The sequence below is a fragment of the Sapajus apella genome, unplaced genomic scaffold, assembly GCF_009761245.1.
Source record: "Sapajus apella isolate SASKATOON/1434 unplaced genomic scaffold, GSC_monkey_1.0 scaffold49, whole genome shotgun sequence".
Taxonomy (NCBI): domain Eukaryota; kingdom Metazoa; phylum Chordata; class Mammalia; order Primates; family Cebidae; genus Sapajus; species Sapajus apella.
The window spans coordinates 16,046,496-16,071,454 of NW_022436989.1; the positions used below are offsets into that span (position 1 = coordinate 16,046,496).

Below are 24,959 nucleotides of genomic sequence, written 5' to 3' on the forward strand. Positions count from 1 at the left end.
GGTTTATTCTGAAAGACTTTATTAAAAGCGTTTCTATTGTAAAGAACACAAAATACTTTAAGCTAGTAACAATATTTAAATACAAACATGTCAAAGGAATGAAACCTAGATGTTTTATTATGTGTGTAGGAATTATGAGCGCTTACCTGGGCTTGTGTATAACGTATAAATCTTCACCTGTTGCATGTCAGTCAGTCTCGGCAGTAACATTCCTCGTGTCTATGTGGGTGTTTCTATGTGTGACTGTGAATATCTCTAAGTAAATGGCTTAGTTGTCTCCTGGGTGCACTTGTGGGAGTGGGTATCCACTGCCACTATCATTGCTTTCTTTTTCAGAAAGTGTTTCCAATCTCTGCTTCATTTTACTCAACAGAAATGAGGAGGTTGGTTTATATTTCATGTCTTTTCTCTTTCAAATACAGCTGGTCATGCCACAGATAGTAAAGAAGAATAAAACTGTGAAAAATAAAGGATGTATTTAGAACGGCACATTCTGCTGAAAATCAAACTGACAGACACTTACTAGGGCAGGCCCTGAGTTAAGGTAGATACAAAGGAACCCAAGGCATGCCTCTCCCAGCACCAGACCTCTGACCAGGGTTGGGGAGTGTGGCATAAACACATGAAATTTTAATACCAGACAGGTAAGTATAAAACATGAGATAATAAAAAACAGGGTGATGGCTTTCAAGTGATTAAAGATAAGTGACCTTATTTTCCCAACTATAAATTATAATTGACTGTTGGACAAGCAGATGCACTTATGAAAGAAGAAACAAAAGATCTGACCCTGAGACAATGTCAGAAGCTCTTGGGCATGTGACTGCTGTAGGTGTTCAATGAGGTCAATGGGAGGAGTAAGCACTGCCAACTGGAGTTTTTGGAGAGTCTTCACTTATTCCATGGAGAGGCAAAGCTGACTGTATCTGGTTCGGTGGAGAGGAAGGCCCTGCAGGACCTAGAGAGAGCATAAGGCAAGTTTGGAGAAGAGAAGACCTGTAGTAGATGTGGAACGAAAGTAGGAACATGCCTGGGGAGAAGAATTAGGATGAAATTATGGAAGTCCACATCAATGCTTAGAGGAAGCTAAAGACATTCTTCAGAAAGAGGCAAGAAACTCCTATGTTAGCAATCAGAAATGATGGAAAAATTCAGAAGGTCTCAGGAATGGTGTTTCATGAAGACTTCCATGGCAGCAGTATGGGTTGAAGGCTGGTTTGGACATGTTAGAACCTTTAGGCAGGAGAGAGTGAGGTCTGGGTGAAAAGAGATGAGGAGCATTTCAAGAGAAAGCTATCAGGAAAGGACTCTGCTTCATCAGGAGAGTGTAGGTAACACAGAATTCCAACTCAGAGCTGTGGATACTCCAGGTAATGTCAGGACCATCCTGGTAGGAGGCAGGGGACCTGGCAGAGAGGGGAAGTTGGAGGTATGAGGCCTGGAAGGAATGTGCACATTTATGTGCACAGTGAGTGGGGAAGGAAGAAGGCTGAGGACAGAATCCTGGCAAAGGCAAGGAAGTCAGAGAAGAAAGATCTGACAGGAAGGGAATGGGAGCCAGGAGCCAGAGGCTTCTGGAGCAGAGCTTAGGGAGGAGGAAGAGTCATGCCCAGCTTTTTTTTTTTTTTTTTTTTTTTTGGTAGAGATGGGGCTTCACTATGTTGCCAAGGTTGGTCTTGATCTCCTGGGTTAAAGCTGTCTTCCTGACTCGGCCTCCCAAAGTGCTGGGATTACGGCCATGAGCCACTGTGCCCTGCCCTCCCTGCGAATTTTAGGAGCATAGGTTCAGGAGACTCTGGGAGAAAGTATGTTTTATAAGGAGGAAAGGTAGTGAAGAAATGGGAAGCAGGCTTACATCAACTGTTCTGGAATGAAGAGCTATGCATGTACAGAGGGGAGTCAGCTGCTATAGAGGAGAGGGCAAACGAAGTAGCAATATGTCTGAAGACTCAAAAAGGAGGATTAGCTGGGCAAGAAGAGAGAAGACTGAGGCAACAGAAGTGGAGGATGGCATGTTAGGAGAGGCAGAGAAGCTTTACAGCAGCTACTCACAAGGAGGATGTCACCAAGTGAGGAGGGAGAGACCAAAGCGCAGCCTCAACTCTCCCTGATAGAAGCCTGTGTTCCTTTGCTCCTGGGTTTTCCTCTCTCTGGCCCAGCCTTCCGGGGTCCTGCCTAAGATCCTGCTCTTAACACAGAGGCTGCTGTCCACAGTCTGGCTTGACTGGAGAACACCCACAGGTCAGAAACAGCCCCAGAGAGGAAGCTGAGCACAACACGAGACAGGAAGGAGAGAAGGAGGGAAGAACGAGGAAGACTGAAGAGGACCTGAAGTGAAGAGGGAAGCTTAAGGAACTTGTGAAGGTCTCAATCCTCAGCAAAGTGAGAGCAGACACAGGGGACAACCAGAAGAAAACCTTCGAGGTATGGCCCTCTGATGGGAGGGTCATTGGAGGGGACTATGAAGGCACAGAGCAGCACGACGTCTGCTGAGCTTCTGTGCACTGGCAGGGGTGGCTGCTCTGGAAACACTGCAAGGCCCTCTAGGAGACAGGTGGCAACTCACCCAAACAGCCTGAGCAAAGCGTGTATGATGGAAGGCAAGAGGCTAATGGATGTCAAGGTACTAATAGAGAATAGCTCAGCGCAGCCTACAGGTTCCAGGTGGAGTTAAAAAAAAGGCAAGGCAGGTCAGAAGTAGAGGAAAGTGAGAGGTTGAGAGAGTAGAGGTGAGAACGGCAGCAAAAAGCTGGCATGGGGGAAGGGAGGGTGGAGAATGGTTGTGAAGGGAAGGAGACAGTTTTAAAGTCTGCAATCCTAGTAGAATCAGTAGGAGTGGAGGTGTTAGAAAAATTGTGAGAATAGGGCCCTAGAAGCAAAAAAAAAAAAAAAAAAAAAAACTATGGATGTTGATGTCCCAGGAGGTGACAAAAAGAACTAAAGTGAAGACCCCTGGGAGCCACATACTAAAGTCCTTGAGGAAGATGAGGCAATTAGATGCTAGAGGATGGGTTATGTAAGGGCACTGACTTCTTTTACAATGACATCTGTCTAATTTGAGAAGGCTACATGTCTGAATGCATGAATACTACATGTTTGCCGTACCTCTTCAGAAGTCCTGAGATTTATAGATGGCATAATCACTTCCAACATCCCATTCCACTCTCTGGAAGAAGTAGACCACGATGCTTTCCAGCAGTAAGCCACTCAACACGGCCAAGAAGCAGGGCTTTCGATTGACGTTTAGGGTCACTGGAAAAGAGAAGGCAGTTCAGAATTAATGAAATGATATTGACATGTAAATTTTGGAATAGTATGAATTGTTTTGTAAAGCTGTTTTTAGAAAATCTGTATTCGCTCTTATTGATCTATGCTGTTACCTTCTCCCACTTTTCCATGTACATGTTTTTAGAGAACCAAAGGCTCTGCTTACAACAAAACACTGAGCTCCTCCTCCTCAAATCAAGTGGCAGATTCCCATGAATATCAAAGGAGAAAACAAAAAAATTCTAAGGCTATAAGAGAATAACGACAACAAAAAATGATACTCCTAGTGTCACAGTCTGCAAGATGACAAGCACTCGGATAAAAAGTGTCAGGTAGTAAGTCCATTTAAAATAGGACTTCGGCCAGGCACAGTGGCTCATGCCTGTTCCCACACTTTGGAAGGCCATGGTAGGCAGATTGCTTGAGCTCAGGAGTTCAAGACCAGGCTGGGCAACCTGGCAAAACCCTGTTTCTACAAAAAATTAGCTGAGTGTAATGGCATATACCTGTGGCCAGCTTTTCAGGAGGCTGAGGTGGGAGGATTGCTTGAGCTCAGGAAGTCAAGGCTGGAGTGAACTGTGATAAATCACTGCACTCTAGCCTGGGTGACAGAATGACATCTTGTCTCAAATAAATAAATAAAATAGCACTTTGTACAATGTACAGGAAAAATGAAGACATACAGGGCTACTCTTCCTGATATAGTAGCAATTGTCATGGATTGAGAGGCAGATACTCAGCATTCTCTCCTGACTTAATAAATGCCCGGCCATGTACCTCTGGACAAGTCACTTAACCCTCAGAGCCCCAGAAGCTCATTCATAAAATCAAATAATGGCTGTTCTACTAACCTCACAGGACACAGATGATGTGTATCAGAGCATTTTAAAAAACTATAAAGTACTATGTGGTTAAATATAAAAAACACTGAGTACCTGCTATGTATAAGGTGCTATAGCAGTGTTAGGTATTGTTACTACACAATGAAGAACACCAGTGTTCAACAGATTATAGAAAAACTGCACACTAGAAACAAGGCTTTAAGCTTTTTAATGGGTTGAAAGCTGAGAATGCAGAATAAACACATCAACATACCTCTAATTGCCTGAAAATTTGATGTAAGAACAAATACTTTGATGAGTTTGAGGCACAGAGGTGTGTAGTCATGTTCCCAAATGACAGCTGGAATCAGCAAGAGTTTTCCGTAGCTGGATAATAATAATGCTTTCAGCAGCAAAATGAAGCTGGGCTTTTCTTTCACCGTCATGGGCAGTTGTACCCACAGGAAGGTAAAAATGCCAATAAAATAGGCAGTTTGTTCTAAAGAGAAAATGGAACATTAAAGTATGAATGTCCCCCTCCAAAATATATCTCCCTAAAAACAAATAAATCACAATTCCAAAATACAGCTTATCAGCTGACTTCTTAACAAATGCTTTCTCAAGATCACAATCTTTTTCTTCTTCTTCTTTTCTTCTTTTTTTTTTTTGAGACGTAGTCTCACACTGTCACCCAGGCTGGAGTGTAATGGTGTGACCTTGGCTCACTGCAACCTCTGTCTCCTGGGTTCAAATGATTCTCCCGCCTCAGCCTCCCAAGTAGCTGGGATCACAGGCACCTGCCATCACGCCCAGCTAATTTTTGTATTTTTAGTACAGATGGAGTTTCACCATTTTGGCCAGGCTGGTCTTGAACTCTTGACCTCATGATCCACCCACCTCAGCCTCCCAGAGTGCTGGGATTACAGGTGTGAACCACTGCGCCCAGCCCTTGTTTTTTTTTTTTTTTTTTTAAAAATAAACCCCTGGCTTTTGTGTCAGATCCTGCTGATATAATTTCAGAAACATTATCTACTGAAGAAAAAGTAACTCCATTAGAATTGTAATCATCAACTTTCTGAAGACCCTTGAAGGAAGTAAGATTCTGCTTCAACATCTTCAGTGTAAGAGATCTCCGAAGAATGAAACAGGAGAATGGAGTCTGACAGATGAGACCTTTCCTGAGAATGGGATTACACAGGAAGACATTTTCCTTTGTGCATTCTTCCACTATTTAAGTGCCTATTATCTACACAACTTTTGAATATTGTTAATTAAGATTTCCTTATTCATTTTAGTAACATCTTAAAATGCAATTCCTTATACTTCCAGAAAGTATTCATAGGACAGAGTCCAGATTAGCAGCAATAGTTCCACTGTGTCCTACAGACAGAACACAGCACAATCTGTTCAGCTCTTATTAACTGGGAATTTAACATCTAACTGTGCTGTAATTTTCAATAGGATTGTTATTCATCTGATTACCCAACTGCTTCCATTCTGAGTGGTCAGTCCCTCATTTATTTTTTTCCCATATAAGCTATGTTATTAGCAGTTTACGTTTCTGCAGAATCAGGTTTCTCTGGAACACACATATTACATTACAGCAGAAACAACTATCTTCTTTTTTAAACTTAATGTAGCCAAACTAAAGAGGTTCCAAAGGTAGGTGATAAGGATCAATAAAAATAATTTAGGATGGTTAACCTCTAGGAAATATGATGCATTCTTCAAAGGAGAGATGCCATCTCCCTTCAAAATAACTAAAAGTCTTGTCAGTTACAAGAATCTACTCAGGTAGATTGTAAAGCTTGGATTTTGGATAAAAATAGTAAAGTAGTAAAGAATTCCTTGAATGAATGAATAGTGAATGAACAGCAAATAACAAGAACCATCTAACAATGGTGGGTTGTCTCCTGTCACTGGAAACACTCAAAGCTACACCATCTCTCAGAAGTCTAGACAAAAAGATTTCTTGCACCAGACAGGCTAGACTAGATAACCTCCACATCTGTTAAATTTAGGATTTATGAGATTTATGGAACTGCACCAGTCCTCAGGCTCTCTCATCAATCAGGTCAGTTCAGTAGGAGCTGCTACCCACCTGTAGAATGCTGTGGTGTGGAAAACACTGAAGGGGAGCTAGGAGACTCACAGTCTCAGTGCTGATACCGACCCACTGTGAGACTTTGGGAAAATCTATGCATTTATGTTTCTGCAGCTGTAGATAGGGGAGCCCCTAACCTACCTACCTCAGAAGATGATTGTGAAAATTAAATAATTCCTGTAAAAGCAGCTTTTAAATTATAAAATGCTATATTTATGTAAGTTTTTCTTTTTAGACAGGGTCTTACTTTGTCATCTAGGCAAGAGTGCAGTGGCATGAACATGGCTCACTGCAGCCTTGGCCTCCTGGGCTCAAGTGATCCTCCTGTCTCAGCCCCGCAAGTAGCTGGGACTACAGGAACATGCCACCCTGCCCGGCTAATTTTTGTATTTTTTGTAGAGACCGAGTATTGCCATGCTGCCCAGGCTGGTTTCCAACTCCTGATCTCAAGCAGTCCACCTATCCTGGCCTCCCAAAGTGCTGGGATTATAGGTGTGAGGCACTGCGCCTGGCCAAGATATTCTTAATAAACTCCTTTTGGGCTATACAGTCTAATTCGGGATTAGACTAAGGTACATAAAAATGTTAATAGTACAAAGAAACTTCCGATTAAGCATCAAAATATCCACTATAGAGTAGTTGCTAAAGGAATTCCAAACCATTTAAAAACAAGCTGGGTTTTTAATAGTATAGTATAAAAAATATGGACCTCTTTAGAAATTTTAAGAGGGGCCAGGAGTAGTGGCTGATGCCTGCAGTCTCAGCACTTTGGGAGGCCTGTATGGGAGGACTGCCTGAGACCAGGAGTTCAAGACCAACCTGGGCAACAGAGTAAGACACTGTCTTGACAAAAAAAATTTTTTTTTAAATTAGCCAGGCACAGTAGCAAGTACCTATAGTCCCAGCTACTCAGGAAAATCAGGCAGGAGGATCCCTTGAGCCCAGCAGCTCTAGGCTGCAGAGAGCTTTGACTGTGCCACTACACTCTAGCCTGGGTGACAAAGCAAGATCCTGACTCTTAAAAAAATGATAATTAAAAAAAAATGTAAGAGGCTTTGAAATTTAAAATTATATTAGGTTCTAGTTTTGGGCTAGGTGATGTGCTCAAGGATGTTTTTAGTGCTATTATGTTTCATAAGATATAAAGGTTAACATATGCTTTTGTATATTTCAAATATTATCTAAAAAGATAATAAAGAAAACATCCACATTATTTTTAAATTGCTGAAAAGTCCAAATTGTATATAAAATTATCGACAGACTGGATATCATGGTGGTTAAACTGTCATAAGCCTTAGTAATTAAATAACAGAGGCAGAGATTTTTCTATGTGTTTTCCATGGATATATCTCTAGTACCTAAAGTAGTAACTGGCACCTAATAAGTATTTAAAAAATATTTCTTAAGGGAATGAATAATAATGAATAGTGAATGAATAATCACTGAGTCTAACTGATGGTGACTTGCTCAAGTTAGAGTGAGTACATGAATGTATGCAATCATTCATTCAATCAGCTGAGCGAATATTTATTGAGCACCTCCTATGGGCCAGACCCCTAAGTGCTTGAGCTACAACAGTGACCAAAACAAAGAGCCCTGACCTCTTTCAGTTGATATGTTAGTGGGGAAAAGCACTAACAAAAGATAATAAATAACTTCTGTTACATAGTAAATAGTAAGTACCATAAGAAACACAAAGTAGAGCAGAAATAGGAGGTCAGGAGTGTCAGGGGAGGGGGTAGTGTTGATCAGAGTACACGTCATTGAGAAAGTGTCATTGCAGCAAACTCTTGAGGGGTATGCAGGAGTCAGACATCTGGACATCAAGGGGACAGGCATTCCAGGCACAGAAAGAGCCACTTCAAAGGCCTTAAGGTGGAAGCTCATCCAGTGTTTCTGAAGCAAGTTAACTAGCGTGGGAGGGTCAGAGTACATATGAGAGATGATAGCTGTGGCTAAAATGAGAGACGTACTGGGAGGGGCAGACCCCAGTACAAGGCCCATGGTAAAGACTTCAGCTTTCACTCTGAGTGAAACGAGGAGCTACTGTGTTCTAGCACAACAGTGACATGATCTGATTTGGTTGAAAAGGATTACTCTGTGTTGTGTGCAAATACACAGTTGGAGAACTAGACTAGCGAACAAGGAGGCTACTATAGTCGTGTAGGTGAAGGGCGAGGGTGGCCTGCATCAGGGTGGCAGCCCTGGAGGGAATGGAGAGTAGTAGTAGTATAATAATACAAGTACTTTGAAGGTGGAGCCAATGGAATTTCCTGATGACCTGACTATGGGGTATCAAAGAAAGAGGTGTCAGGGATGACTGCAAGGCTTTCTGGTTAATGCAACTAAAAGAATGGAGTTACACTTACAACTGAGAAGGGAAAGGCTGTGATAGAGACAGAGAGTTGAGGAGCTTGGCTATGGGTATGGCGATTTATTAGATATCCAGTTGGTGATGTTGAGGAGGCAGATGGATGCAGAGTCTGGAGGTCAGGAGAAAGGTCTAGATTAGAGATGGACATTTCAGAGTTCTCATCAGACAGGTTACATGACCAAGAGAGTGAGAGCAGATAAAGAAAAAAAGAGGATAAAAGAAGACACATAGCCTAGAAATATGGTATTGGAGTGGACTGGAGACTTAGTATGACTAAATAAGATTTCATAATAATCAAAGAGTTGAGAAGCAGAGAAACACAGAACTAGCAATAAAATAGTAACAGCAATTAGTTCAACATGATTCTGACAATAGGAAAATAGTAACTTAAGTCATAAATTCCAATTCTGAAAAGCACTTCCTGAACTTAAGGAGTTTTAGGGACTAGCCAAATTTCCTGCATGCTGTCAGGTAAATAATAAGTAACAAAAAACACTGAACTCTATTAACTACACTGTATTAGTATAATGCAATTAGTATAATACATTGGGTAATGTCTGGCAATTATCTCTATTGATAAAGATAGGACCTAGGTAGCGTTCAGATTGGAGAATCAAAACTTAAACAGCAAGAATTTTATAGGCCAGATACAGTGGCTCACACCTGTAATCCCAGCACTTTGGGAGACTGAGGTGGGAGGACTGCGTGAGCCCAGGAGTTCAAGACCAGCCTGGGGAACATGGAGAGACCCCATCTCTACAAAAAATATAAAAATGAGCTGGAGGTAGTACATGGTGTGGTAGTACATGCCTGTGGTCCCAGCTACCTGGGGAGCTGAGGCAGGAGGATTGCTGGAGCCCAGGAGGTCAAGGCTGCAGTGAGCCGTGACGGTGCCACTGTACTCCAGCTTGGGCAACAGAGTGAGACCCTGTCTCAAAAAAATAAATAAATAAATAAAAATAAAGGAATTTTATCAACAATATTATGCTTCAAAATATTTTAGGAAACTTTCTAATCTGATAAGCCTAACTATTCCCATACCATATATGTGGTAACAAATTTTTAAAAAGCAGGTGATTCAAACACACTCACCTCGTAGGTTAGTAGTGGCACAACTGAAAATTTCATCACAAGTCCTGTATTAACTAGCCTTTCTTACCAATGATTAAGACCACATGTCTTAGATTTAACCAGAGTAGTTAAGTAACAATAGTTAACTAAGAATGGAAAGCCTGAGATCTCCTTACCTAAAGCAGCAATCGCAAACATTCTATAGAAATCCCATTCCTTAGCATATCTGATCAAGTCGTCAGGGGCAGTATTCTGGTTGGAATCTTGAAGCTGCCACCACCTCAGGTATGCTTCACAAAGCAAACAAAATATGCAGAGTTTTCCATGGATCTGATAGTCAAAGACATTGCCATTTAGTTAGGTAAGGAAACAATTGCATTAGTATCAACTGGTATGGATGTAGCGAAGTATTTGTGGTGTCCCACCTAGTCAGTTTTCAAATTCAGAACTCCCCAATTAATTGGCTAATTGTAGTCATTTTGTAATTAGTAAGTTTTAATTACCAATGTCCATCAGCACATGGGGAGATTTTTTTCAAAATATAAATGCCTGAACCCTAGTCCTGATTCAGAATCTTCATAATAAAACACAGACATCTAACAGTTCTGGGGGGATTCTAATGTGCACCCTAGTTAAGAATCACTGCTTTAAGTAATAGTTCACCTTTCATTATGTATTTTTGACTTCTGTCCTTTACAAAGAATCAAGCAAAAAACTTACATGATTCATGTATATGTGGGATCAGCAATAAGAGAACAGATTTAATCTGAAGATTCCATGATACCAAATAAGAAACTATAAATCTGAACATTAATTTAAAAAAAATCTCTGGCTGGATGAGTATAACTCAATATATTAAAAAAAAGAACAATTAAAACCTGGAAGTTCTTAAGAGTCTGAAATTTTGGCTAAAATAAAAAACACTAGGCAACAAAAATTGGCTTTTTTCTAAGTATTCCTCCTTTAGATTGAACTTTCTCCATCAAATTTCTCAATCTTCCAAGTGAGGAAGAAGCTGGGTGTGGTGGCTCATGCTTGTAATCCTAATACTTTCGGAGGCTGAGGTGGGCGGATCACTTGAGGTCAGGAGTTCCAGACCAGCCTGGTCAACATGGTGAACCCCCCATCTCTACTAAAAATACAAAAATTAGCTGGGCATGGTGGTGCATACCTGTAATTCCAGCTACTTGGGAGGCTGAGGTATGAGAATCACTTGAACCCAGGAGGTGGAGGCTGCAGTGATCATGCCACTGCACTCTGTCTAGGTGACAGAGTAAGACTCCATCTCAAAAAAACAAAAACAAAAACAAAAACAAAAACAAAAAAACCCATATATATATATATATATATATATATATATATATATATATGTATATAAAATAAAAGGACATCCAGTTAAATTTGAGTTTCACATACACCATGAATAAATTTTTACTGTATAAGTATGTTCCAGGCAATATTTGGGACATCCTTATACTAAAAAATTAATTCATGGTATATATGAAACTCAAATTTAATTGACTGTCCTGTATGTTATCTGTCAAATCTACCCGCACTATTAAAGAGTTCACAATTCAATACACTTAAAGTATATTTTGAAAAATCAACTGTATAAATCATGATTTTGATTAAACTGAATGTTATTTACCTTATACATTAATAGCAAAGCATAAACTGCAATAAATTGTGTGTGTGGTTTTATTTATTTATTTTTGAGCCAAAGTCTTACTCTGTCACCCAGGCTGGAGTACAATGGTGCTCACCACCACGCCCAACTAATTTTTATATTTTTTGTAGAGATGAGGTTTCACCATATTGGCCAGACTGGTCTTGAACTCCTGACCTTGTGATCTGCCTGCCTCGGCCTCCCAAAGTGCTGGGGTTACAGGTATAAGCCACCGTGCCTGGCTAAATTTTTTTTAAAAAACGTTTTTCTTTTAATGTTTGGTTACTTCATTTAGGTCTAATCCTCTCCCTACCTGATATGTCTAATTATATTCTGTTCAAAACCAGTGATGTCTGTTTCAATTTACTAGCAGGTAATTCAGATTATGGCTTGTCTGTTTCCTGCCAGTGACTACATTCTTAAACACTTGCTAAGCATTGTGCAGCTTTTAAAATCAACATCTGTTATTTCTATAAACTTCCAGATATGTTGCAATAAAAGAATCACTCTCGTTAGAATTTCTTTTCTCCTTTTATAATATTCTTTTGCTTTAAAATTCTTATTATTCTTTTAAAATGCAACAGCATCAAATAAAATTAAAAAATAAAATGATCACAACTTACATTTATTTGAGTATTGAAAAGAATATGTCTGTAGGCCTGAGCTTTGCATAATATAGCATTAATCAAGATGATAACAGGATCATACTCGATATATTTGTCTACAGGTTTCTGGCAGGATTTCTGAAATAATGCAAGATGATATTAGAACAAGCAAATGTATACTTTCTGAAATCCTCAAGGATTTCAAAACAGCAGTCTATTTTGGACACATATAACAATATGGCCTTATTAACAATTATTTATATAAACGTCCACTCAGATACAAAATGTTCATCTATATAAGAAGTGGTTTCAGAAAGGACCAAATATAATCTTCTAGCGTAGGAATATTAATATTTTAACCTTAGGTTCAAGAAGCTAAAAATATATCTAATTTAAAGACTGAGTTTAGGCAGGAAAGTATTCCAGAAGATTTTACTTTCAATAAAATCTCTGTAGAGACTCTATATGCAATTCTACTTTCAATTTGTAGAAATTATTATAAAATAAATACATTTATAATGCACTGTCATTGATAAATTGTTGCCTCTTGGCTAGATGGCCCCGACTTTATGGTTCTTGGCACATGATTTGGAGAAAAGTATTCAGCAAAGTCACCTTGTCCCCAGAACTATTGAGAGCTCCAAGTAGGTAAGGAATGGGGCAAATCCCAATGATCCTGAGGCAGCTGATAACAGGGGAAGCCTGGGTTTCTCTCCAGTAATATCAAGGATATGGAAAGAAAATGGTCTTTCTCTGCTAGAGTAGGGACAATGGAGAGTGCTGGGCTGTGTGTAAGGAACTGGGCTCTGCACCTGGCTCTAGGTTCCAAAATCAAGGCTCCCTTGGCTCTTAGCAGTTCATATTAAATGGCTTTTCTTTCCCCCTGAAGGGTCACCTATTTAGAATTCAGATTCTCTAGACACATGTGATTATCATGTTACCAAATCCCAACACTACTAGAACATAAAAAATGCAGGTTACACAAACAAACTCATTAGAAATGTGACCTCTAAAGCAGTACTATTCACAGAGTTGCATCAATGCTACTATTCACTTTATAAAACTACAGCAGTCCTCCCTTAGCCACAGTTTTGCTTTCTACAGTTTGTTACCAAAGGTCAACAACATTCTGAAAATATTAAATGGAAAAATCCAGAAATAATCATAAGTTTTAAATTGCATACTGCCCTGCTCCCCTGCCCAGGATGTGAATTACCCCTTTGTCTAGTGTGTCCACATTGCAGATGCTCCCCGCCTGTTAAGGCATTAGTCACTGTCCAGGTTATCAGGATTGAGGATCAGGTATTGCAATGCTTGTGGCTCAAGTCACCCATATTTGACATTTTTCTTTTTTTTTTTTGGAGATGGAATCTTGCTCTGTCACCCAGGCCGGAGTGCAGTAGCATGAACTCGGCTCACTGCGACCCCCACCTCCCAGGTTCAAGCAATTTTCCTGCCTCAGCCTCCTGAATAGCTGGGATTACAGGTGCATGCCACCATGCCTGGCTAATTTTTGTATTTTTAGTAGAGACGGGGTTTCACCATGTTGGCCAGGCTGGTCAGGAACTCCTCACCTCAGGTGATCCACCTGCTTTGGCCTCCCAAAGTGCTGGGTTCACAGGCGTGAGCCACCGTGCCCAGCAACCTTTATTTGACTTAATAATGGCCCCAAAGCATGATAGTAGTGATCCTGGCAATTTGGATATGCTCAAGAGAAGCTGTAAAATGCCTGAAGTGAAAAGGTGAAAGTTCTTGACTAATAAGGAAAAAAAAAATCTTATGCTGAGGTCGTTAAGATCTATGGTAAGAATGAATCTTCTATCTGCAACTGTAAAGAAAAAAAATTGTGCTAGTTTTGCTGTAGCATTTCAAACTAAAAATTAAGGCCACAGAATATGAGAAGTGCTAAGATGGAAAAGGTAGGGCCAGGTGCCATGGTTCACATCTGTAATACCAGGCCTTTGGGAGTCAGGTGGGAGGATGGCTTGAAGCCAGGAGTTTGAGGCCCTCCTGGGCAAGAAAGCAAGACCCTGTCTCTGTCTCTCTCTCCAAAAAAAAAAAGGAAAAGGCATTAAATTTGTGGGTGGAAAGCATGAACAGAAACATTCTCCAACTGATGGTAACTAGGTTCTGTACTATCTATGGTTTCAGGCACTCACTGTGAGTCTGGAATGTATCCCCCAAAGATAAGGGGGACTACTGGAATGGCTCCAATTCAAATACGCAACATTTGGAAACTTTGAGAAGATAAAATAGAAGAGTGATGAGTGTAAAAACATTCTAGGCTGTCCTTTTAATTAAAGTGATGGAAGAAAAATGAAGTGCACTGAAGAATATTAACCCTGCAATTCAAATGTAATAAAACATTGGATGTGTTCCCAATTTAAATAGTTTCTCCACTTCATTTGTGTCATTATAGAAATAGAAATGTTTTCTAGTTATTGAGTGATCCAATGAAAGGAGGGAGATATACTGTTACCTCAAACTTAAATCTGCTTAATCAAACTGAAGCATAAAGAGTTGATATTTTTGGAGTTCTTTACCTGAGCAGGGAGTATGCCAGCATCTAAACAGAAGCCCCAGAATCAGAAATTCCACGTCCATGACAAAGAGCAGTTTGATAGGTCTCCCTTGGCTACTCATGTGGAACACACCTCCTCCCTTTCTACATGCAAGATTGGGACCCCAGAGAGGCTGCTTCATGTTAAAATGGAAACCCTAAGAAGGCAGGGACCTTTCTCTGTCCTTTAAATGTTCTCTAAGACCCATTTTTGGATAGCATCACAAGTCTAAGGCTGGGGATTTGGACAATACTTGGAAGGAGATAGGCAGAAACCAGTACCAGGAGACACAGCAGTTGTTACTCCTTTTGCATTCATTTGTTTGACAAGTGTCTTTGGAGTGGCTATTGCATGCATAACAACTGCTCTCTTTTCTTGGCCATTTTATGGACCAAGAACTTACAAGGTGCTAGATATTCACCTTCAGCCAGTTTGTATCAAGGACCTAATAGTTTAGAAGCAAAAGACAAACATGTCTCTACGATATGGTCTGATGACCACTGTCATCAGACTATGTAGCATCCAAGGCTACAATGGGATGAGCATAGGGTGACATGAAATCAAACAAAGGAGGCAGCTTCTGGTACTATGTGATATGCTATGTGCTTTGCCCATTTCCCTTCTTAGTATCCAGAGTGTTTTATAAATGCTGAGAAGTCATTAAAGTCTGCTGGTTCCCTCAGTCAGTTTAGACCTAACATTTCTTGTTCTCTATTATTTGCTTTTCCCTTAAGTGCTGCTTTCAACTTCCTTTCCCTCTACCTTCACCTTGAATGTAAAGAGGAAAACCACACACATACACACAAACACAAAACAAACAAATGCAGATATTCCAAAACAGACCATTGGGAGTTGTATTTATTAAATTTAGTATATACGTTTCTTTTCTTTTCTTTCCTTTTTGAGACAAGATCTTACTCTGTAGTCCAGGCTGGGGTGCAGTGGCAGGATCTCGGCCCGCTATAACCTCTGCTTCCTGCGCTCAAGCAATCCTCCCACCTCAGCCTCATGAGTAGCTGGAGCTACAGGTGCGTGCCACCATGACAGCTGATTTTTGTAGTTTGGTAGAGACAGGGTCTCACCATGTTGCACAGGCTGGTCTTGAACTCCTGACCTCAAATGAGGTCTGCCCATTCAGGCTCCCAAAGTGCTGGAATTACAGGTGTGAGCCACCATGCCTGCTTAGATTTAGCAAATGTTTTTTATTTTGGCAAATTGTTTCATTTACTACTTTATAGGCAAGTATCCTGAAAAGGGAAAAATCTTCCTCTAAAGAATCCCTACAACACAAGAAGGACCATGCATACTCTGGGAATTCAGGCTGCTTCCACCACCTGTCTTTTTTTTTTTTTTTTTAAGACGGAGTCTCACTCTGTCGCCCAGGCTGGAGTTCAGTGGTGCAATCTCGGCTCAATGCAACCTCCACCTCCCGGTTCAAGCGATTCTCCTGCCTCAGCCTCCTGAGTAGCTGGGACTACAGGCATGCACCACCACATGTGGCTAATTTTTGTATTTTTAGTAGAGATGAGGTTTCACCATGTTGGTCAGGCTGGTCTCAAACTCCTGACCTCATGATCCACCTGCCTCGACCTCCCAACGTGCTGGGATTACTGGCATGAGCCACTGCACCCAGCCCCCACTACCTGTCTTAACATGGATATGACTTCCTTTGTCCTGCTGTGTTCTCCAATGCCTAAACGAATCGGGTCTCTTTTAGAATATAAATTGGCCAAACCAATTTTTTCTTAAATATTCTTACTGTTTCCTTCCTGGTCATCTCTAGGAGCACTCCCTTCCCTTCTTTAAGTCTTTAAGCTACTCAAGGGTAGGGCTGTGTCTTATTCATCTTTGAATCTAGCATCCTAAGGGTGGGAGCCAAAGGCTGTAGTGCTGAAGGGAACGGAAACTTAGGAGAATCTTATAGGAGTTTTGTTTTGTTAATGTAATAATGAATTTATCAAATATCTGAGCACTTAAAATAAGCCAAGCCCTATAGCAAATTAAAAGCACTGTATCTTTAAGCATAATTATAATAAATTGTGAAGAGCTGAAGCGGCAGGATTGGCTAAAAACAAGAGCTATATGATATATTAGATAGAGGAAAGTCAGACAAACACAGAAAGGCAAGCTGGGAGGAATGGCAGTGGAAAAACAAGCAGAGCAAAAGGAAAGGAGATTGGGATGAAAAATACAAGAGGGCAATCAGCCCGAGTATCTTGCTGACTCCATGTTTAGCAGGGAAGAGACCAAAGTATGTATGAGTAACCACTTAGAAACTTGGGAGACTATGTCACAACAAATAGTCTAATGTCTAAAAACTTCTTACTTTTTATATCTCAGAGGCTGGAGAGCCTTTAAAGGAATTAACCGCTTCATGGTTTAATTTTTTAGCCTGACATCAATGAAATGATTTTTCCTGAGTCACGCTATTATGGTTAAAGTTTAGTATGCATTAGCATGATAGAGACAAGGCCATTACACACTCCAACTCATTACAGAATGACTGTGGACAATAACGAATCCATAAAGTACCATGCCACCATTCAACGTGCCAAGTATAACTCCAAAATCTGTCTGCTGGGAGAAAGAGTATGATGTTAGGGAAAAAAAGGGAGGGGGGATGTGAATGTTGACCTAAACAGCGATCCAATAATTATTTTGCCTTTCCATAAATAAAAGAATAAACACCTGTGGTTTAGCAAAGGGATTTTGTTAGCTTAATGCTAATAAAAAGAGATTATTTTGTATTATTAAAGACTACCAATTTTTCTTCAGACAAGTTATGTGGTTATCATCTTCCAAATGGACCATTTAATTGGACCAATCCGACAGTTACTAAGTTTAGACCACATATAAGATCTTGTTCTCTTCCTCCTACCTGGATGGCCAAGCACATGCTAATCTAAAAATCTGGAAGTGATACATTTATTCAACAGATATTTACTGAGTGGCTACTAAGTGTCAGTCACTGTTCTGGGTGATACAGCTACATTAATGAGTAAAAGGGACAGAATGTCTGTCCTTGCAGCTTACTTTCCAGTAGGAAAAGACACACAACAATAAGCCAATTACATACAAGATTACAAGAAGATCGGTGCAATGGACAAAGATAAAGCTGGGAAGCATATCATACTTTTCAATAGGGTAGTCAGAGTAGACCTCTCTGAGATGTTTGAAAAAGTACTTGAAGGAGATAAGGGAAACAGTCACACAGATACTTGATAGAATAGTATCTATCTAGTACCTGCTCCAGGAATTGTGCAAAGGCCCTGAGGAAGGAACCTGCCTGGTCTGAGAAGCACCAGGAGGCTAGTGGGACTGATGTAAAATAAGGAAGGGAAAGAGTAGCAGGAGACTACACAGGGCCTTATAAGCCGGTTCAAGGATTCTGGCCTTAACTCTAGGATGAAAAATCATCAGAAAGTTTTGGTCAAAGGGGTGATATGATCTAACTTACATTTTTAAAAGATCAGTTCCTGGCTACTGTGTGGAGAGAAGACTGAAGAGGTGCGAGGATGATGCAGAGACACCAGACAGAAGTTACAATAGTTCAGGTAGACGTGATGGTGGCTTGGATGAGGATGTAGCAGCAGCAGGAGTGAACGTAGTGGATTCTGAAGATGATTTGAAGATAGAACAGGATTTGCTGAGTAACTGAATATGGGATGTGAGAGGAGCAGAAATAGGGATGACTCCAAGGTTTCTTTATCTTAGAAATTAAAATGGTAAAGTTGCCACTGTGATAGGGTATTTGAGGTGTCTATTGAAATCCAAGTGGAGAAGTCAAGCAGGTAGTTGGACATTTGAATCTGGAATTCAGGGAAGAGGTTCAGGGTAGAGATATAAATTTGGAAATCATCAAAATAAAGCCATGAGACAGAATGAGCTCTTCAAGGGAAACCATGCAGACAGAAGGAGGCCCAATGACTACACCTTGGAATACAGCACAATTAAGAGAAGGTGAAGCAAAAGAAAGGAGTTTGAGGGGTAATAGCAGGTGAAGTTAGAAGACAACAAGAAGCACACTGACTCCTGGTAAGCACATACAGCATTAAGGAGGAGGATGCAATGAGGTAAAATGCTGGGATTACAGGCATAAGCCACTGTACCTGGCCCTGTTACATTTCCTTAGTTTACTCACATTCCCACTCTTTATGACAATCATCACGTAACATTTCTCCCTTTGAATTTCGCATGTGTCTTCCTGTTACACTAAGAAAATAGAAAAGAACTTCTAACAGGTTTGCTGATCATTAACTGAGACAATCAACTACTGGATTTAGCAAATTGGAAGTGGTGATCTTAACAACAGTTTCTAATGAAATGTGGGTGGGAACCTGACTAAAGCAGGTTCAAAAGAAACTAGGAAAGGGATAGTACAAACATATCTTAGAAGAAGGGGGAAGTGGCATCAAGTGTATTTTGTTGGTGGTATTGGTTTTATTGTTTTTGATGGACGACAGTATGTATGCTGGTGGGAATGATCCAGCAGAAGGCAGAAAAAGAGTACAGTAAAGAAATAACAAATGCTTGTATTGGGTTTATGTTGTTGCAAATCTGTTAGAAGTTCTCTTCTGTTTTCTTAGCATAACAGGAAGACACATGGGAAATTCAAAGAAAAGTTATGTGATGATTGTCATGAAGAGTGGGAATGTGGGTGGACTAAGAAAATGTAACAGGGCCAGGTACAGTGGCTCATGCCTGTAATCCCAGCACTTTGGGAGGCTGAGGCGGGCAGATCATTTGAGGTCAAGAGTTCAAGACCAGCCTGGCCAACATTGTGAAACCCTGTCTCTAATAAAAATACAAAAATTAGCTGGGCATGGTGGCACGTGCCTGTATTCCCAGCTAATTGGGAGGCTGAGGCAGAAGAATCGTTTGAATTTGGGTGGTGGAGGTTGCAGTGAGCCAAGATTGCCCCACTGCACTCCAGCCTTGGTGACAGAGGGAGAAAAAGGAAGGAAGGAAGGAAGGAGAAAGGAAGAAGGAAGAAAGAAAAGAAAGAAGGAAAGGAAAGCAAAGGAAAGACGGAAAAAAGGAAAGGAAAAGAAAGGAAAAAGGAAAGGAAAAAGGAAAGGAGAAAGGAAAGGAAGAAAGACAATTGCCAGACAGCATGAAGGGCCTATGTGAGGTAAATGGTCACGAATTTAAGTTGCTTTCCCCAGCAACTTACAGCTGCACGGGTTCAGGGACAGACCGGGCAATATACTGGATTTACAAGGATTGACATTTTGACAAAGGAGGGGAAGCATTTGAGAGAGGAACAGGAAATTGCGGGTGTACGCACCAGAACGTTAAGTGGTTGACACTAGATTATACAGGTGTATACTCAGTTTGTCTATTCTCTTGTATATTACTACAGACCATAATTTACTAAAGAGATTATCAGAAAATCACAAGATCTGAAATGGAACAAAAATGTACTGTCTACTCTGTGACAGGTTCTTTGTTAATACCCCCAAAGAACCTCCAACTTTGTAGACTCTTTAAACATAGGATTATTCTCTCTTAATGAACTACGAACACCTTGAAACAAAAATTTTTACTTCCTTACTTTTGGGTTTTGTACCACCAACGTCTAGAATAGCGCTTTGTACTCAGTAGACATGCAATAACTACAATTGATGAAACCTTTAAAATGCATCGTAGGTGAATTCAACATGGGTGTGGAGGGTAAGGATGGTACCACCTCTCTGTCAAAGATAGAAGAGCTAGAATGAAGTAGCTTTGGCATGAACCAAAATGTCAACCTAGTTCGATCTTTAAATTTCTCTGCAAAATGTCCACATCTGTCTGTCTGTCTGGTCCGCTCGCCGGCTTAGGTCATATCACCCAAATATGCCCCAGTATGAGAAAAGCGCTGTCGGATAGTTGAGTTCTCGGGCGGGAATGTCAACCACCGAACTAACGACAGTATCAGAGGACCCTGCTCCTCCCTGTCCCCAAGTCCCGCCGCGCCATTTTCTTCCCAAGGACACCCCACACCTGACAACTCACACAGATGGTTATCTTCAGCACACCGTGGTTATAGTCTCGGTACAACTCTTTGGCCTCCTGGTTGCATTCGATGCACCTGTACTGGCAGGAGGCCGAAGCAGCAGTAGGAGTCGCTGCCACCCCTTCCGCGTTCCCCTTCCCCTGCTGCAGCCCGCTCCGCCCGCCGTTGCCCATTTTCACTCAACGGCGGCCCAGAACTTCCGATTCTGTAGCGGGTAAGACGTCAGACGCCAGACCGGAAGACCTGCGCAGCGCGCAGCTTGTTGGGATTGGTAGTCCCAGTACCGGCAAGGCGGCCCGGGGCTGGCCGAGCTGGGACTACCGTTCCCAGCATGCAATGCTTCTCCCCTTGCCCCGCCCTCTTGCCACGGTCCACCTGTCCGCCGTGGGTTAGAGGCGGGGAGGCCTGAGAGCGGGGCTAGGGCTGCCGCACATGCGCCTTGAGGGAAGATGGCACCTGCCGGCTGCTGCTGCTGCTGCTGCTTCTGGGGCGGCGCTGTGGCCGCCGCGGGCGCCGCCCGGCGTCCCCTGCTGCTGCTGCTGCTGCTGGTGGTCCTCTCCGCCGGGCCGCGGCTAGGCGCCCTGGCCACCGAGCACTACTCGCCGCTCTCCCTGCTCAAGCAGGAGCTGCAGCACCGGCAGCAGCAGGAGGCCCCAGCGGGCGGCGGCGGCTGCAGCCCGCAGTCCGGGGACTGGGGCGACCAGTACTCTGCCGAGTGCGGCGGTGAGTGCGCGGCGGCGCGGGGCGTCCGAGTCGGCCGGGTCCGCTGGGCTGCGGGGCTGGGGTCCGGGGCCGGGGTACGGGCCGCCCGGGCCTCACCCCTCCGGCTGCGGCGCGCGCTCCGCGGGATCCGGCTCCGCCAGGGGTCCGGTCGGGCGACTTCCCGCCGCTGCCACCCACGCCGCCGCGCGCCCTCCTGCAGCCGCCTTTGGGCAGGGCGGCGAGTCGAGAAAAGAGCTGACAGCATGCTCCCGGGGCCAGGGCGGCCTCTCCCGAGTCTGAAGCAACTGTTGGAAGGGTGGCAAGGGAGATGGCAGGTGGCCCGGGGCAGCCCTGTTCCCGCCGCCGGCCTCTGGAGGATGCCAAGGGGGCGAGGGAGGGGCAGGCGGAGGAGCGCCCAGCCCGGCGGCTTGCGGAGCCCGCCCCCGGAGAGAGACGCCTGGACCATCTTAGGCCTGGAAATCAGGTTTCCTGACCTCCCGGGCTAATGTCTTGTATTAAACAGTTCCTAAAAATTCAATCCCTGGAATGGGAAAAAAAAGAGCAAGCGCATTTTATCTGCTTGTAGACATCTTGCTTCCAGCTGTTTAAGACTGACCTGTGATCTGTCAGGTGTCTCCCAGAGGGAAAAACGGCCCCTGCAGGCCTTGAGCCTATGTCAGTGCCGTGTGTGTATTGGAGGTGCGCCAGCTCATTCATTAAGAATGGGAGCTATTGGCCTTAGTTTAATAAATCATAGCAGATGCCTTTGGGACAAAATACATGTGTACATTTTTTTGTTTTGAAGTTGTCTTGGGTCTTTTTACCCATCAATCCCTCCCTTTCTCTTTCCCCTTTCTCTTTGTGAGTTCCCTTATGGCTTGGTTTGGAAAGGGCCTGGGTTAACCAAACTCACTTGGAGATGGTCGGTTGTTTTTAAGACTTGGCAGCAGTTTTCTTCAGCATTGTGTACCTGGGAAAACAATACCTTTTTTTTTTTTTTTAAGTTGAGATGGGACGTCAAGATTAGCACAATCTGATTTCCTTTTAGCACAATCTGACTTCCGTGAGGAAGTGTCATTCACTGAGAGGTATGTGACTTTTTTATTTTGTAGTAGGCCTTAGCTGGTAACAGTGTAAATAACACAGCCAGCCTTGCACAGTGGAAAGAGAATGGCGTTTACTTACTTCTGTCACTTTCTGTATCTCTGAGCAAGTGAATTACCTGTCTTTGCAAAATGCCTCCTTTGTAAGTGGAAAACATTGTTGACCTAATTGTGGGGTTTTATTTTCTTCACGAGGGTGCTGTGAGGGAAATGAGAAGTAGCTGACATATATTGGGTGCTTGCTGTATGCCAGGTGGTGTTATAAATGCTTTAAGTCTATGAGCCTAGTATGTTAGTCTATCAGAAAAACAAGAACCACCTTATTAGTAGTACTTATATTTTCTAGCTTGGAATTTAAAATGTACTGTTGCAAATGAATGACCTGAGTCTTTCAGATCACCTGTTGGTAGCTGTGTGAGTAGCCACCAACAGGTGCTAAGTGGGTTGGCTGCTGCTGCGGTCACCTCAGTAGATGGTGGCTCATTTTCTCAGATGAGCAAACTGAAACATAGTGTAACTGTCATCTTCTTGAGATCCCACAGCTGTCAAAGGAGGAACCCACGTAGCCGGGCTCCAGACAGCTTTTGTCTTAACCCTTAAGTGGTTGTAGGTAGGCAAACCACATTGGTAGTATTTACTTGCATATGGTGCATGTTGGGTAAATTTCCCTTTCCCCTTTTCTCCTTTGGTTATGTGGTGCTCACTGGCTAAAGAAGCCCCAGCCTTTAGACAGTAGAAGGTATATGTCGATTAATATGAAATCTATTGGTATTATTGATGCCGGTGGCTCATTTGATTCTTTGTCATCAGGCTAACACCAGTATTTAAGAACCCTTTTTCAAGCCAGCTTTGACTTGTATTATGATTTTTCCCCGGAGGATCAACACTGTATCATGAAGCTTTAAACATAATTTATTTAGATGCTTCTACCTTCTTTTCACTCTCCCATGTAGTACTTATTTTTTCTAGCTTGGAATTTAAAATGTACTGTTGCAAATGAATGACCTGAGTCTTTCAGATCACCTGTTGGTAGCTGTGCGAGTAGCCACCAACAGGTGCTAAGTGGGTTGGCTGCTGCTGCGGTCACCCAAGAAGTCATTTCCAGAGTCAACTACTTGAAGCTCCGGCTGTTTCCCTCGGCTGTCTTGGCTGCCATATGTGACAAAAGCCAACTCTGTTGTTGTAGGAGCTACTGAAATGCTTCTCATTTCTCTCTCTTTGACCTGGACGACTATGTAGAAGCTGAACCCTATAAAACCTGCTTCATTTCTTCTCTGTCCTAGGATGTGGGGATGAATTCAGGATTTACAACTAACTATGCCATAGCCTGAGGGACAGCTGATGCTCTGTATTCGGAACCCCATTTGGGCAACGTTAGGGTCTAGACAAATGTCAGGATCCAGAACTAGTCAGTTCTTCAGAATCATGCAGACTTGACTTCACCAAGAATTGATCATGCCATCGTTACTTGCTTGCCTGTCCAAAACCTGTTCATATCAATCCAGCGCATATCCTGAGGACAAACCCAGCAGCACAACCAATTTTCAGAATCTTTCTCACAGCTTTCAGGTTCAAATGGCTGAGCTGATGCCTGCTTGGGTCTAAATTTAAATCTGTATACCTTTTTATGAGCAGTATATGTATTCTCTTGAGACAGAACTGCCAGTGATTGTACATACAAGGACAATGGCTGGAGGGAGCCCACCAGTCCAAAGACAGCACACTGGCAATGTCTGGCCCAGCTGTGCATACCACCATCACATGGAATCCAGGCCCCAGCGAACAGCCTAATGCTTAGTGGGCTGAGCCCTACCCAGATCCACTGCAGAGGTGACAGGCATGGATGCCCCTCTGGTGCCATATGTCTTAGCCTGAGCTTTGCATGTGTCCTGATCCCCCTTTCACATATTCTACTCCAGCACATTTTTACATTTTACCTTTTGCCCAGGAGGTAGTTCAGTGGTGCTATCACAGCTCACTGCAGCCTCAAATTCCTGGTTTGAAGCCATCCTCCTGCCTCAGCTTTCCAAGTAGCTAGGACTACAAACATGTGCCATCACCCCCAGCTAATTTTTTTTTTCTTTTTTCTGTCAAGACAGGTTCTGGTTATGTTGCCCAGGCTGGTCAAACTCCTGGAATCAAGCAGTTCTTCTACCTCATCCTCCCAAAGTATTGGGATTACAGGCATGAGCCATCATGCCTGGCCCATGCTATTTTTAATCACTATTTTACAAACTGAGACAAAGAGGAGTTAAGGTTACACAGTAAAGAGTAGAGCCAGGATTTGAACCTGACCTGATCATTTGTGTGTTATCTTCTGTAATAGTTGCATATTAATATAATTTAGTATAATTTCTTACTAATATTAAAGTCCTATACTCTTAAACTTCGTTGAAAGTTATATTCTTGCCGGGCGCGGTGGCTCAAGCCTGTAATCCCAGCACTTTGGGAGGCCGAGGCGGGTGGATCACGAGGTCAAGAGATCGAGACCATCCTGGTCAACACTGTGAAACCCCGTCTCTACTAAAAATACAAAAAATTAGCTGGGCATGGTGGCGAGTGCCTGTAATCCCAGCTACTCGGGAGGCTGAGGCAGGAGAATTGCCTGAACCCAGGAGGCGGAGGTTGCGGTGAGCCGAGATCGCGCCATTGCACTCCAGCCTGGGTAACGAGCAAAACTCTGTCCC

At 42.5% G+C, this 24,959-nt stretch overlaps 2 protein-coding genes and 1 long non-coding RNA gene across 13 annotated transcripts in view; 2 read left to right on the forward strand and 1 right to left on the reverse strand.

Moving 5' to 3' along the window:
- ARV1 (ARV1 homolog, fatty acid homeostasis modulator) lies at positions 1 to 20,885 on the reverse strand. 3 transcript variants are annotated; one of them, XM_032242351.1, is made up of 6 exons: positions 20,467 to 20,885; positions 11,927 to 12,046; positions 9,814 to 9,967; positions 4,363 to 4,587; positions 3,106 to 3,252; positions 1 to 456 (listed from the first exon to the last, which is right to left on the reverse strand). In XM_032242351.1, exons 1-5 carry the CDS (start codon positions 20,638 to 20,640, stop codon positions 3,110 to 3,112), a joined length of 816 nt encoding a protein of 271 aa, XP_032098242.1. In that variant the 5' UTR covers positions 20,641 to 20,885; the 3' UTR covers positions 1 to 456; positions 3,106 to 3,109. The 3 variants fall into 3 exon arrangements, with proteins under 3 accessions (XP_032098242.1, XP_032098244.1, XP_032098243.1); XM_032242352.1 differs by lacking the exon at positions 1 to 456 and adding an exon at positions 469 to 958; XM_032242353.1 differs by lacking the exon at positions 11,927 to 12,046.
- LOC116526085 lies at positions 12,010 to 14,296 on the forward strand. The gene is made up of 2 exons (XR_004257960.1): positions 12,010 to 12,556; positions 14,060 to 14,296. It is a non-coding gene; the product is annotated as an uncharacterized LOC116526085 (long non-coding RNA).
- Positions 20,872 to 24,959, forward strand: part of TTC13 (tetratricopeptide repeat domain 13) — a 76,853-nt gene continuing 72,765 nt past the window's right edge. For 3 of the 9 annotated variants that reach the window (XM_032242340.1, XM_032242342.1, XM_032242346.1), the window contains exon 1: positions 20,874 to 21,190. In XM_032242340.1, coding sequence (XP_032098231.1) covers positions 20,917 to 21,190 — 274 coding nt within the window. In that variant the 5' untranslated portion in view covers positions 20,874 to 20,916. Of the gene's footprint in view, positions 21,191 to 24,959 lie in introns of all 9 variants that reach the window. The other 6 variants (XM_032242341.1, XM_032242343.1, XM_032242347.1 and 3 more) reach the window with 5 other exon arrangements.

Bases quoted from the DNA above. Each gene is read 5' to 3' on its own strand.
- ARV1 (XM_032242351.1), bottom strand. From the start codon at position 20,640: ATGGGCAACGGCGGGCGGAGCGGGCTGCAGCAGGGGAAGGGGAACGCG. The intron at 4,588-9,813 runs GTAAGGAGATCT...TTTTCTCTTTAG, and splicing joins GTTTGCGATTGCTGCTTTAG to AACAAACTGCCTATTTTATT. The intron at 3,253-4,362 runs GTATGTTGATGT...TCTCTTTTCCAG, and splicing joins AAATTTTCAGGCAATTAGAG to TGACCCTAAACGTCAATCGA.